At 37.8% G+C, this 14,343-nt stretch overlaps 5 protein-coding genes across 7 annotated transcripts in view; 2 read left to right on the top strand and 3 right to left on the bottom strand.

The window, feature by feature from the left end:
* The first annotated feature begins 1,373 nt into the window (after nucleotides 1-1,373).
* Nucleotides 1,374-2,149, top strand: LOC104813293 (bark lectin-like). The gene has a single exon (XM_010540861.2). It carries the CDS (start codon nucleotides 1,428-1,430, stop codon nucleotides 2,058-2,060), a length of 633 nt encoding a protein of 210 aa, XP_010539163.2. The 5' UTR covers nucleotides 1,374-1,427; the 3' UTR covers nucleotides 2,061-2,149.
* Nucleotides 2,150-2,735: 586 nt separating this feature from the next.
* Nucleotides 2,736-3,481, bottom strand: LOC104812190 (bark lectin-like). The gene has a single exon (XM_010539224.1). The coding sequence runs from the start codon at nucleotides 3,464-3,466 to the stop codon at nucleotides 2,834-2,836; it is 633 nt and encodes a 210-aa protein (XP_010537526.1). The 5' UTR covers nucleotides 3,467-3,481; the 3' UTR covers nucleotides 2,736-2,833.
* Nucleotides 3,482-4,559: 1,078 nt separating this feature from the next.
* On the bottom strand, nucleotides 4,560-5,360 carry LOC104812189 (bark lectin-like). The gene has a single exon (XM_010539223.1). It carries the CDS (start codon nucleotides 5,306-5,308, stop codon nucleotides 4,691-4,693), a length of 618 nt encoding a protein of 205 aa, XP_010537525.1. The 5' UTR covers nucleotides 5,309-5,360; the 3' UTR covers nucleotides 4,560-4,690.
* A 5,295-nt stretch (nucleotides 5,361-10,655) lies between these two features.
* Nucleotides 10,656-13,242, top strand: LOC104812188 (abietadienol/abietadienal oxidase). 2 transcript variants are annotated; one of them, XM_010539222.2, is made up of 9 exons: nucleotides 10,660-10,968; nucleotides 11,287-11,611; nucleotides 11,702-11,851; nucleotides 11,936-12,175; nucleotides 12,275-12,361; nucleotides 12,454-12,532; nucleotides 12,607-12,728; nucleotides 12,822-12,949; nucleotides 13,039-13,242. In XM_010539222.2, the coding sequence occupies exons 1-9, from the start codon at nucleotides 10,730-10,732 to the stop codon at nucleotides 13,136-13,138; spliced, it is 1,470 nt and encodes a 489-aa protein (XP_010537524.1). In that variant the 5' UTR covers nucleotides 10,660-10,729; the 3' UTR covers nucleotides 13,139-13,242. The 2 variants fall into 2 exon arrangements, with proteins under 2 accessions (XP_010537523.1, XP_010537524.1); XM_010539221.1 differs by having other exon boundaries at nucleotides 10,656-10,968; nucleotides 11,702-12,175.
* A 412-nt stretch (nucleotides 13,243-13,654) lies between these two features.
* LOC104812187 overlaps nucleotides 13,655-14,343 on the bottom strand; it is a 2,353-nt gene continuing 1,664 nt past the window's right edge. For both annotated transcript variants that reach the window (XM_010539219.1, XM_010539220.1), the window contains exon 6: nucleotides 13,655-14,193. In XM_010539219.1, coding sequence (XP_010537521.1) covers nucleotides 13,893-14,193 — 301 coding nt within the window. In that variant the 3' untranslated portion in view covers nucleotides 13,655-13,892. The remainder of the gene's footprint in view (nucleotides 14,194-14,343) is intronic.

Here is a 14,343-nt window from a genome sequence, read left to right as displayed (position 1 = left end):
AAGAGCGGATGTCCGAAAAGAGATTCGAGTTGGGAGGATCAATGAGAAAGCAAAGATTTAAAGGTTTTTTGTCAGATCTTGGAACTCAGATCGAAGATTGCGATTTCACATTTTCGTCTCCTCAGAGGATTTCACATTCGCATAAGCCATTCGTTAAGGATTATGGGCCATGGGCCCATGAGCCCAAAACCGGTCCGCCACATCCCCATAAGCCTTCGTTAATGATTATGGGCCATGAGCACATCCCCAGATTCTACTCGTTTGCAAAATTATGTCCCACAAAATTCTATCCATCTCTCCATTTATATTTCTTTGTGACAAACCCACGTCAGAATAAGATTTCATTTTATTTTTATTTTCTTCACTGACTTCAATTGGGCCAATAGCTTTCAATTCCCTGTAACTCTTGTATACATATATAACAAGTTCTTGGATAATGTTGGATTTTATAAATACCAATCACTTATAGCTTAAATTTTTTGAAATTTTATTTTATAATGTTTCTCAAAGTCTTTCACTTGAATATGGGAAATCTCTTAATCTGCAAGTGATGTATCTATCTGTATTAGGGACATGCGTTTCGAAATCGAACCGAACTGAAAAAACGGTATTTTTCTCGATACGAACCGTTCTAAATTTTCGAACGATACTATTTTTAGAGAACCGAATTTTTTAAAATCGAATCGAATTTTTTTAAAAGAAAATCTATCTTTTTTAATAAAATATAGAATCGAACCGAACCGGTACCAAACTCGAACCGTACCGAATTTAATATAAAAATTGATTGATACCTATTTTTGTAAAATCGAAAAAATTGAATCGATACATTTACATCCCGAACCCGAACCGTTTACCAAAACGCCCAATCCTAATCCATATATGCCTTTACAAGTGTCCCTGTTGATAATAATTAAATCTTTCTTGGCACAAATGTCCAACCATAGGCGGCTTTATCCATATGGTCGGTTCTTCTTTCTTCTTTCTTTTCTTGTTTTTAATTTATTTTTACACTATATCTTATTTATTTTATTAATCGAGAATTATAGAAAAACAAAACAATTTTTTTTGCTATGGTATTAGATAACATGTAGCGAAATATTAGAGTTATAATCTTTAATTTTAAAATCAATTTTATTATTTTCGACTTCTTATTGCTATTTTAATTTAAAGTTTTGGATAGAATTATAAAAAGTTTGAAATCCATATATATAATACGGCTGCTGTTGAACGATGGAAAATTCGATTAATCCTAACAAGTTATATGATAAAATTACGATTTTGACTATTGGTGGCCCTAAAAGAGAGCTAAAAATGAATTAATGGGAACCGGCCAATGTACCACTTGTTATTCAACAGCAGCCTTCACACACACACACGCATATATATATATATACACAACACCAATTCACAGACAGGAAAAAAAAAGGATGAAGAACCCTAACATGTCCTTCCCAGTGATCTTTCTCTCGATTGTATTGGCAGTGGTATCAGCACCAAGTGCAGTCCATGCCCAAGGCACTGTACTGGACACCAAAGGCAGGCCGGTTCGTGCCGGTGAACCTTACTACGTCCTGCCAGCGGACGGGAATGGAGGCGGTCTTAGGCATGAAAGCAGGGCTACTTTCCACCCACGCCCTTGTCCTCACGGCGTTGTCCAGGCTCAGTTTCCGGGCAGCCTGGGAGATCCTGTCACTTTCTCCCCATGGAACTCCAAACTAGGGTTTGTACCAGCATCCACTAATCTCACCATCGAATTCTCTCCCGACAGTTCGTCTTGCCCCGATCAGCCCTTGGTCTGGACAAGTGCTTTCTCCGCGTGGCTAAGAGGGTCCTACGTGAGCACGGGCGGTGAGGTGGGCAGGGAAGGCAGCTGGTTCAATATCTTGGAAGACGGAGGAGGCGGGTACAAGATTCTTCACTCTCGTAGCGGCGACCAAGTCGGCATCTTTGACGATCATCTTGCCGATGCCCGTGTCGTGGTTCTTGGTTTCAGGCCCTTGAGAGTGAAGTTCGAGATGGCTTACGAGACAACAGACGAGCTCTTGAAGAAGACTGGCTGAGTGATGGATGTTTTTCATGTGTAATTTGCCTATCGCTTATGGATGATGTGATGGAATTAATGGTTTACGAATAAAATCTTATTTTATATCCCGCAGTGCATATCTTGTCCGTAACAAATTCCACTCCCATACACACGACAGACGTATATCAGTGATATTTAAATAGATATTTCCTAATAATCAACTCCCATATAGGTAACCAATCCTGTAAATTCTCATGACATATATATATACACACACACATAGGGATATATGCGCATAAACATAAATACATATGTATATTTTGTACGTATCATTGCTAGAAATAAACTAATTTAAGTACACAGACACCGATTATTTATTGATAGAGAACAAATCATAAAAATTCCTCCTCAAAGGATTTCATATTCGACATTTGCATAAGCCTTCGTTAAGGATTATGGGCCATGAGCGCATGAGCCCAAAACCGGTCCGGCTCAACCCCTTTATTAGGATCTCTTTCGGAGTCACCGAGTTTTTCTATGATAAAAGATTTAATTTTATTTGTTTCTTAATTATATTATTGCAAATAAAAAACTACAATATACATTTTTAACCTCTAAAATAACTAACATAACATTTTAGTTCACGAGACCCATTTTTTTAATTTAAAAAATAATTTTTTTCAAATAGTAATAATTTTTTTTTATAATTCGAAAGTTTACTAAATCTATCCGGTAACAATGATGGTATTGTTTCAACATATTATTCAATAATCTTGGCAAATTACACTTTGCTAAATTAGGAAACATCCTTCACATAGTGTTCTTTAAGAGTTCGTTTGTTGTCTCGTAAGCCCTCTTGAACTTGACCAGAAATGGCAGCCTCCCGCTTGGGCCGACAAGAACGCCACGAACGCCCCGGTCAGGATTGGAGATGCTAACGTAGCTGGAGCTCAGAGAGTGGAAGATCTTATAATCATCTCCGTCTTGCTCGATCTTGAACCAACTGTCCCCGTCGGATTTGTCACCGCCTGCGCTTACGTAGCTCGTCCTTAGCAACTGGGCGTAATCGGTTTTCCACACCTTGGACTCGGGGCAAATCCATACGTCGGAGTCGAATTCGACGGTGAGATCGGATGATGTCGGTACAAATCCGGCTTCGGAGTTCACCGGGGCGAAAGTAACGGGAACCCCTAGTACGTACGGCAACTGAGACTGGACAACTGCGGGCGGACACGCGTCTCGTTGGTAATACGCTGTCGCCGGAACAAGACCGCCTGCTCCTGTCCCGTCTTCCGCTGGTAGGATGTAATAAGGGACACCGGGTCGAACCGGTCTGCCCACGGTGTCAAGCACGATGCTTGACGACACCGTACTCGGTGCCAATACCACGGCCAGTACGATCGAGAGAAAGACGACAGGGAAGGATAAATTAGGGTTCTTCATCGTGTTTTTGCTGTTGATTTGAGCTTGTGAATTGGTGTTGTGTGTCTGTGAGGGTTATTTATACACCCAAATGCCGTATGAAAATGGAAATCTTAATCTAAGTCTTTGATACGAAGACGGAAATCTCTTTATCTGCACGTTTTTCATGCTCCATGTCTCGGTCTAGTGAGATGATCAACCATATATGTATGTCTACGGAATATAGAACTGCATCAGTGTTGGACCGTTCAGAGTTTAACAAAAGATTTCGACACTAGTGGGCAATATATATACGGAATTGGATTTTTTTTTATAACGCGGAGTTCAATAGATCTTTGCCGCAATTATATTTTTCAACTAAACGAAGAAATCTAGGTGAATTTTCCTCTTATATTTCTCGGACATATAAACTATATTATATTTTTTACATTATAAAATAGGGTTGTCCCCAAAAAAATATTGTATTTTTTCTAAGTCAAAAAAAATTATATACTTTTTTATTACCAATTAAACCATGTACTTAGTGTGATTAATCCATAAAATCTTATGGTGAATTCTCTAACGTTGACCAATTCAAACAAAAATGATGAGTGACAATGACATGACATACAAACATCATCATTTCAAACAAAATTTAAATTAGATAATTTATTTAAATTAATATATATACATATAAATTCACACATACATATAATAAAATTATTTGTAATTAATAAAATTATAAGTTAATCACAAAAGTATATGGTTTAATTGGTAATAAAAAAAATATATAGAATTTTTTCAGAAAAGTACAAAATTATTTTGACGGTAATCCCTTATAAAATAGATAATTTATTTGTTTGTGATTTATGAAGATGGAAATCTCTTAATCTGCACTTTTTCATGCTCCATGTCTCGGTCCAAAGATGGAAATCTCATAACTTCAATCAACGGTTGAAAATATTAGTTGGAAAAAGCTCTCGTTTTACGCCGTTAGATCGTAGTGGATCCTCTCGCGGCCTAAATTATGTACGCTTTGATGTGTCGGTTTCTCTAACGTATTGTTTTTTTAAGACAAAAATTGCATTTTTTTTCCAAAACCAAATCACGAGTGTGGCTCAACTCCGGTTCTTGGTTTCAACAAGATATAAAATAAGATTTTATTCATATATATAAACCATTAAAATTCAACATAGAGCAACAAAGTTGGTATTGTTTCAACCGCGCGTTATTCGTCATACAAGATCTAAATAAGGAAACATACTTTCACATAGTTTTCACGGAGAGTTCGTTTCTTGTGATTTGGTCAGCCTTCATGAACTTGACCGGGAAGGGGTTATACCCAAGTACCAAAGCATTGTTCGCCCATTTAAAGAGACTGACATGTTGCGAGCTCCGAGAGTGCAGAATCATGTAAGAATCTCCATCTCTCACGATCTGGAACCAGCTGTCATCGCTAAATTTCTCTCCGCCAGCGCTTACATAGCTCCCTCTCAGCCACTGAGAGGAAACAGCTTTCCACACCTTGGATTCATCAGCGCAAGGCCATATGTCGATGTCGAATTCGATGTTGATATCATACTCTAACGGTACGAACCCCACTCTGGATAACTGTCGGAACCTAACAGGAACCCCTAGGATGTACGGTAATTGGGATTGAACAATACCGGGTGGACAATGAGTTTGGTAAACTTCTGTGCTAACGGGTATAAGACCACCTCCTGTCCCGTTCCCGGCAGGTAGGATGTAGTAAAGGGCATTAGGAATAAGTAGTTCGCCCCCAGTGTCGAGTAACATGCTTGACGCTGCACTTGAGGCCGATACCGCGGCCATTACAACCGCGAGAAAGACAACAGGGAAGGATAAATTAGGGTTCTTCATCATGGCTTAGTTTTGTAGGGTTTGTATGAGTTGGTGTTGTGTAATTGTGAGCAGAGATTAGGGTTATTTATACATGAAAAATGCTCTAAACCCATGAAGGTGAAACCGCATTTTACCAGCGTTTTTTTTTTATCTCTTTCACGTGAAGATGAAAATGACTTAATCTGCATGCATGTTTTTCATGCTCCATGTCTATGTACAAAGAATGTACACGATGACCAACCATATATGGCCAAGTGTCTATAGTGATAATTGTTAAATCTCTCCTTGTCCAACCACAGGTGGCTTCATGATTCATCCATGAATTTTTTTTTTCTTGTTTTTGATTTATTTTTATACTTTATCTCTTACTTATTTTATTAATTTATAATTAAACAAAAACAAAACATCTTTATTTGCTACGGTTTTAGATAAATTGTAATGAAATATTACCGTTATAATCTATAATTTTAAATTTAACATTTTCAGCTTATAAATTTCTATTTTATTTTAAAATTTTAGGATATGAATTATAAAATTTTGAAATCCATTTCAGTATATTGATCATTTTTGTATTGATGGCTATATGTGTGTGTGTATGTTGTTGGTTCAGAAATATCATATTCTTTTCTATTATCACTATGTTATTATAGAATCCATGTTTGTTTCTATACATCTCTCTTGATTTTTGTTGTTTTCAATTATATAGTTTTCAACTGATATGATTATATGTATATTGATGTTCTATCTAATCACTTGTAATCTAAATATAAATACCCGACAAATGTCATCATTGATTCATCGTATTGATTTATACTTATATCATATAAAACATTAAACTTTTGCTTTATTTTATCTGAATATATTTAGCGGGCGATAATAAAGATTGATAATTTGATTTATGATGCTATTTATTAACTATTTAATTATATATTGAACGGTAGAGAATTTGATAACAAGTGTTGTATATATACAAATACACATGGCTGCCGTTGAACTATGGAAAATTTTTCTCAATTTGAGAAAAAAAAAAACATAAGTCCTTACATCACCTTTCATTCGTTGTTTTATCCCTATGTATTTAATTCAGTGTTTAATACACCGAAATGCTGTAATTAAATCCATGACGGTGAAAGCACTGTTTTTACCCAAAAAAAATAAAATAAACTTTCTCCTGCGTCATTCACATGAAGATGGAATTCTCTTAATAATCTGCACATTTTCCATGCTGGAAGTCTCTGTGCGACCTCGTCTCTATCCAAAGAATGGCCTCTAGTGAGATAACGGACCATAGATATGAATCCGTCATACAACATGGACCATTCAGAATTTGACAAAAGATGACGATATTTGAGGACATATATATATATACATATATATATATATACGTGAATTAGTTGGATATTTTTTTATGCTTTGCATCACAATTATATGAATACACAATCAAATTTATCGAAAAATAAAGGAGACCACACGTATAATGGTTGGTTACGTTTCGGTGGGGCATTATAAAAAATATCTTGACTTTGCTTTATGAAGTTCAAATTATATCCTTCTATGATATTTTTTTTGTGTGATCTTATATTGTTTACACCGTTAAATTTAATGATGATCACATTATTCACACGGTTACTTTATACAAAACTTATATAGTAATCATATGTCACACTATTCACAAAAAAAGGTTAGAAAGGTATGATGCGAAGTTTATATAGCAAAATAAAGATAATTTCGATATATAATGTCGTTTCGGAGCCACCAAATGATAGGATTATTATTTTCTGTTACAAAAATATAATTTCATTTGTTTCTTTTTATATTATATAAATGACTATAACAAGAATAAAGGAGAATAGAGTAAAAATAATTTTGAACTTTGTAGCAAATTTCAGATAGACACATGAAATTTTTCGGTTGATACTTTTCATCTCTGAAATAACTGTGATAACTGTTTGGGTAGCGTTTTTGTGGTAAAAACGTTTCGTATTCTTTATACCATTTGTCTTTAAAAAAAAAATGGATTCATGTGATTGCTAAAAATGATAGAACTAATCTAAGTTCATAGCCATTGATTATTTATTGATAGAGAATATATAAACCATTATTATAAATTCCATGCGGAATAACAAAGTTGGTATTGTTTCAACCATTATTCTCACAAGCTCGGCAAATTACACTTCACAAGTTCACATGGTGCTCTCGAAAGAGTTCGTTTGTTGTCTCGTCAGCTTTCTTGAGCTTGAATCTCAAGGGCTCCGTACCACCAAGAACCAAACCACGAACTCCCTGGTGGTCAGTAAAGATACCGACGTGTCCGGATCTCCGAGAGTTTGCAATCTTATAAGCATCCCCGTCTTTCACGAGCTGGAACCAGTTGGTTCCATCCCCATATTTCCATCCACCGGCCGTTATGTAATCCCATCTCAGATACGTGGTCGAAACAATTTTCCACGCCCTGGAACCACCGGGGCAGGGCCAAATGTCGGTGTAGAATTCAATGGAGACGTTAGAGGATGTTTGTAAGGAACCTGCCCTGTAGGCGTGCGTGACGAAACTGACGGGAACCCCGGGGATGTAGGTAACTGAGACTGAACGACGCCGGGCGGACAAAAATCGTGGTAAACTGCTGTGCTTCCGGGCATAATTCCACCTCCTATCTCGTTTTCGGCCGGTAAGGTGTAATAAGGTTCGAAGGTACGAACAACTCTACCTTTGGTGTCGCGTACTCTGGCTCGGCGTTGGACAGAACCCGACGCCGACACCAGCGCCAGTACAAGCGAGAGAAAGATAACATGGAAGGAAAGAGTAGGATTCTTTATCTTGTTTCTTTTTTAGGGTTTCTTGAGCTGGTGTTGTGTGAATGCGGGCCGAGAGATTAGGGTTATTTAAACAACAAAGTGCTGTAAATTCCATGAAGGGTGTGAGCCCTTTTTACCACCCTTTTTTTTAACCGTAATCTAAGTTACCCACGTGGAGATGAAAAGTTATTAATCTGCACGTTTTTCTTGCTCGATGTTTCCACTGGAACCTCGTCTCTGTCCTAAGAATGGCCTCTAGTGAGACGGTCCAAAAAAAAACTACATGGTAATTGACATAATTTCTTATTTGCCTTGAAGTTTTTTTTTAAATCTTTGTAAAATTCCTTACAGTTCTTTGATTTCTTATGAATTATAACATATGATTGAAAAAAAAATCATAGATTTCTTGGGATTTTTAAAATTTGTACATTAACTTGAAATTGGTAGTAAATCCGTATGAGATCTTCCATTTTAAAAGTATTCTACATTTGCTAACCCTCAAATCTTAAATAACACGGCCATATCCAATAGTACTTTGCTAAAAAAAAACATGTCATATATATATATAACACCTTGGACTCGGGGCAAATCCATACGTCGGAGTCGAATTCGACGGTGAGATTTTTCTCGATACGAACCGTTCTAAATTTTCGAACGATACTATTTTTAGAGAACCGAATTTTTTAAAATCGAATCGAATTTTTTTAAAAGAAAATCTATCTTTTTTAATAAAATATAGAATCGAACCGAACCGGTACCAAACTCGAACCGTACCGAATTTAATATAAAAATTGATTGATACCTATTTTTGTAAAATCGAAAAAATTGAATCGATACATTTACATCCCGAACCCGAACCGTTTACCAAAACGCCCAATCCTAATCCATATATGCCTTTACAAGTGTCCCTGTTGATAATAATTAAATCTTTCTTGGCACAAATGTCCAACCATAGGCGGCTTTATCCATATGGTCGGTTCTTCTTTCTTCTTTCTTTTCTTGTTTTTAATTTATTTTTACACTATATCTTATTTATTCAGAATTTGACAAAAGATTACGCAGCCAGTAATATTTTGGAAATGATAATCGACATTTGAGAACAATATAGTATACACGCGAATTGGATATTGTTTTGATTTCGGTTGAACTTGCTATCAGAAATTTATTTTACTTTTCCTTTAAATATTTTTTTTCAAAATTTTTTTCCGTTGAACATGGGACCAATATATTGTTATCAATGGGATGGATAATTTTTCTCTCATATTAAATTGAAATCTCATTAAAAAAATTCAAATAGCTTGAGTAACTTTTCTCCGTGATTGATTAAAAAAATCAAATTGTTTTCAAATGAATGCGATGTATTATATTTATTACTATAGTATCACAATGATATATTCGGACACTATGAATTCCGATTCATATATAGAAAAATATCCAAAAATAAAAATAAATAATAATGAGTGGTCATCAATCATGCAAATATGATACAAATTCACCGCTCAAGACGGGATTTTTGGGAAATATAAAGTATAGTAATATAAGTGGCAGCAGCAAAGGACGCGTACATGATGACGTCACGAGAGTCACCGCCTGAATCGGAGGCTTTTCATGCAAGAATTCCTTAGCTGGTTCACGCTGGCTCCAAAGAGCTACACATTTATTTATTTATATCATATATATATATATACACACATATTTAATCATATATTTTGCAGAAAAATAAAAACTATACTTACAAAAGACGAGATCTAATAATAAACAAAATAAACCTATGAATCATCTCTCCTTTGATTCCTATCAAATGGAAGGTTGATGAAAAAAATAAATAAAAGAGTTGTGATAGAAGTTGATGTATATGTAATAAATACCATTAAATTTTAATACTTAAATTCATTATGAAATTTACGTGAGTGTTTTAGGTACACATTTTTTCGGATCTTATTCCGAGTTGATTATACTTTATTTTTTTATAATAAAATCAGTTCCTTGACGGATAAAAATTATGATGGATTTTCAAATCTCTTTAATATTCTGGATTTAAATTTATAAGGTTTTATTTACTCCCCAAATAGAAAAAACTAGAAGATATTTACATCGAAAACCATCCAAAATTCATGTGTTTGCACTCAAGCTAAGCTTAGAGTTTTTTATAAAGTAAAGTTTTAATTGATATTTTCGACGGAAATACCTAGATTTTACGAGCCGTTACATCTTCCGAAAGATATAAATAATTTGTTTTTCTAATAAAAAAAAATGGAAACTTTAGCAAATTATAAGTTCACAAGAGAGCAGTCAAAATTAGTCGCTCTATCTTTTTTTTTTTTTAAATGTATTTTTAGGGCATTAGCCATTAGGCTTTAAACCCATACATCTTTTTTGACTGAGTTTTTAGTGGCTCCATAAAACTAACCCTTCCTTCACCGTCACGTTAGCCTAAAAGGCTCCTTGCGGTCAAAGCAACCTCACAACACGACTAACCTCTCTCCGGACATTATCATGTCTCCTTTTTTAAATTCGTCAGTTGCTGTTTACTTATTCTGCGGTCTTAGCTGTATACACTGGAGCCGAAAATGGCGAATCTTTGATTAATAATACAAACGGAAACGCCCCCCACGAACTCTCCACATCACAGAAGAGGCGAGAATCAATGGCGGAACTTGGTTCTTATATAGGAGGATCCAACTGGGTTCTCTCACTTTCTTCTTCCACCTTCATCGTCTTCTTCTTCCTCTTCCTCCTCTCAAAATGTCGAAAGAGAAGAGCGAGAGAGCGTTACAGATGGCCTCCGGGAACCAGAGGATGGCCGGTCATCGGAAACAGCTTCGCTTGGCTCAACGCCGTCTCCAGCTCTCATCCTTCCAGCTTTGTCGAGCAACAGATCAAAAGGTTGTTTTCTTCTTCTTTCCTAGTTTCCTGTCCGAATTCGAACCCAAGCTGCTGTCTTAAGAACGAACGTTAGCTTCGATATAGAAACGATGTCTCGATCGCATCGTTTCGGACCCGTCTTCACAACCGGTGCGAAAATCTCCATTAACGAGAACTATACATCAGGCGTGTCTTATAACGTTCAATGAATCCATCAACTCGATGCTTGATTCCATGATTTCCACTTCACCATATTCGTTTTCAGTTCTTGGATTACAGTTTCGGAACATATTTGAGTCCAGAACGCGACTGATACGATAGACGGACTATCGAATTCAGGTTCGGGAGGATATTTTCGTGTAGTCTGTTCGGGAAATGGGCGATAGTATCAGCAGATCCGGCGTTTAACAGGTTCATAATGCAGAACGAAGGCAAACTGTTTCAGTCAAGCTATCCCAAGTCTTTCAGGGACTTGGTCGGTAAAAATGGCGTGATCACGGTTCACGGCGAGCAGCAAAGGCGATTGCACTCGATCGCGTCGAACATGACGCGGCAAGATCAGCTCAGGTTCCATTTCGTGAACGATATCAATACCGTTATGCTTCAGACGCTGAGTAATTTCCAGGACGGAGAAGTTGTTCTTCTCCAAGACGTATGCAGAAAGGCGAGTGAAAAAAGGAGAATGATTTTTCTCCGCTTTTTTCCGTCGTTGTTTCGCGAATTCGAGGTGATGCTTAAACCGTTATTTGTTCAGGTCGCGATCCACCTTATGGTTAACCAACTTCTCGGAGTGTCAAGCCAATCAGAAGTCGATGAAATGGCTCGGCTTTTCTCAGATTTCGTCGACGGCTGCCTCTCCGTGCCTGTCAACTTACCCGGCTTCACATACTACAGAGCGATGAAGGTGAAATTAAAACCCGAATCATCTACGCTACCCAATTCACGGTCGATTTCGTTTTCGGAATGTGCTGATTTACGTTTTTATCAGGCGCGGAAGGATATCATACACAAGATAAACGATACGATAGAGAGGCGGGTACAGAACGAAGCAGGGGAAGCCGGAAATGGCTTTCTTGGCAGATTACTCGAAGAAGAAAACTTACCGAACGAAGTGATCGCGGATTTCATCATCAACCTTCTCTTCGCCGGGAACGAAACGACCGCGAAAACGATGCTTTTCGCTGTTTACTTCCTCACTCACTGTCCCAAAGCCATGAACCAGCTTCTGGTATGTAAACAAATCCAAATCAAAAATTAGTTTTCTTTTATTTTTCTGTTTCGGATTCTTCTAAAACGCTCTGCAAATTCTGCTCGTTCGGATGAACAGGAAGAACACGAGAGGCTTTCGGGTAACTCGGGACACAACGGAAGCCTAACATGGCAAGATTACAAGACAATGGATTTCACTCAGTGTGTAAGTAATCTTTGAAGGACAAACAAGAAGCCTCCTCATTTTTTTCTTGATCTCTTCGTAAGGATACGGATAACTTTTTCGGGATCAAACAGGTAATCGATGAAACCCTCAGGCTCGGGGGAATCGCAATCTGGTTAATGAGGGAGACGAAAGAAGACGTAACCTATCAAGGTACTATCCGATTCAGACAAAAACCTTGTCCAAATGCTCCAGACGTGTTTCTGAAACCTCGTCGGATTCTGCAGATTACGTGATCCCTAAGGGATGTTTTGTCGTTCCGTTCCTCTCGGCCATTCACTTAGACGAAAGCTTTTACAAAGAAAGCTTGTCCTTCCATCCATGGCGGTGGCTTGACCCCGAAACTCAGGTCACTTCACAGTTTCCTTCTTCCCCGGATCATAATCTAAACCTTACTTCCTGAAAACGAAAAAAATATCAGAACTTTTCCAATCCGATGCAGAAAAAGAGGAACTGGAGAACGAGTCCGTTCTACTGTCCTTTCGGGGGAGGGGCTCGGTTTTGTCCGGGAGCGGAACTAGCTCGCCTTCAGATCGCTCTGTTCTTGCATTATTTCACCATGACATACAGGTTGGTGAATCTTCAGTTCTTTTAACATCCTGTCTTTTTCCGAGTTTTTTTGCCCGAAACCGTATCTTATCCATCGGCGCTTCACATAGGTGGACACAGCTCAAGGAAGATCAAGTTTCGTTCTTCCCCTCGGCTCGTCTAGTTAATGGTTTTGAGATCCGCTTGAGCAGACGGCGGAACGGTTCTTAGGATCATTGGAACAAGAGTTTCCAGTTTTCTGTAAATCTCTGTGTTCACTGCAACAGCTAAACGATTCTTGTGGTTCCTGATGTTAATGATAAAGTTTAACCCTTGTTTGTAACGAAGCTGAATATATTCTACTGACGAAAAGATTATGAAAACGATGATGACGAGAACCTGATATTCAAATTCGGATTAGAGTTTCATCGGTCGATTACCCATAAAAAGACGTGTATCTCAAGCCAAAGAAGAGAGCAGGCGAGCGAGGAGAAGAACGAGGGGAAGACCATTTACTTTCATGAATTAGGGTTAGGATTCATTCATAATAGGGTTACGAGTGAATCGACTCTCCGACGACTCGTCCTCTTTCGCAGTTCCACCACCTCATTGCACCTGACCTTACCGATCGGATGCCTGAACCTTCGATGCAGCTAATGGATACCCGAAACCCGGATTACCTGATTAGGAAAGCCGAGAGAGCGAGATCGACGCTGAAAAACTCGGGTAACCGAACTAGTCCGCCCCTAGTAACTGAAGCTTTCACAGACCATTTCAACCAACTCTGTTCCATTTCAACAATTACAACAAATGGACTTTGAAGCGAATGCGCTTTGTTGAACCTTAAGCAAGAAGCAAGACCCCCTTCTACTAAGCTTTTTCTGACATATATCTGAGATCATCCAGCAAAACGTGTGTTCCAATAAGACAACAAAAACCCTAATTGTCGAACTAGAACAAACCCATCTTCAATCACATCCTCCTCTCATTCTTCATCTGAACTCTCATATGCTAACCCAAGTAAGCTTCTCACAGCGGTTTCGCCTTCAATCTTCCTCCTGGTTTCTGCCTCACCATCCGTTTTGTCTCCTCCAGGGAGTTCCCGTGGCTCGTCGGGTCTTGATGGTGTCTTTTCTTCCATTTTCCGCTCATTGCCACTGTCGATCTTCCCGTCAGTTGGACCTCTGTCTGTTTTAACAGGTGGAGATTGGCTCCTACTTGGCAGGTTTGAGACTTTCGGGCGTTTGGGTTTAACCTCGACCACTTTTTTCAGCAAATCTTGCTGTCTACAAGTTTAGAGAATAGGATAAGAAATCAAAATCACAGAGCAATTGACGAGAGAAAGAATGCAATGCAAGAGAAGGGAGAGAAGAAGAGGGACTTCCTACCTAATACCGCTCTTCTTTCTTGGCAGATTAATCGAAGGAGAAAACTTA

Source organism: Tarenaya hassleriana, unplaced genomic scaffold (genome assembly GCF_000463585.1).
Source record: "Tarenaya hassleriana unplaced genomic scaffold, ASM46358v1 Cleome2, whole genome shotgun sequence".
Taxonomy (NCBI): domain Eukaryota; kingdom Viridiplantae; phylum Streptophyta; class Magnoliopsida; order Brassicales; family Cleomaceae; genus Tarenaya; species Tarenaya hassleriana.
Note: the sequence above shows the minus strand (reverse complement) of the source record. Positions and strands in the feature narration are given on the sequence as shown.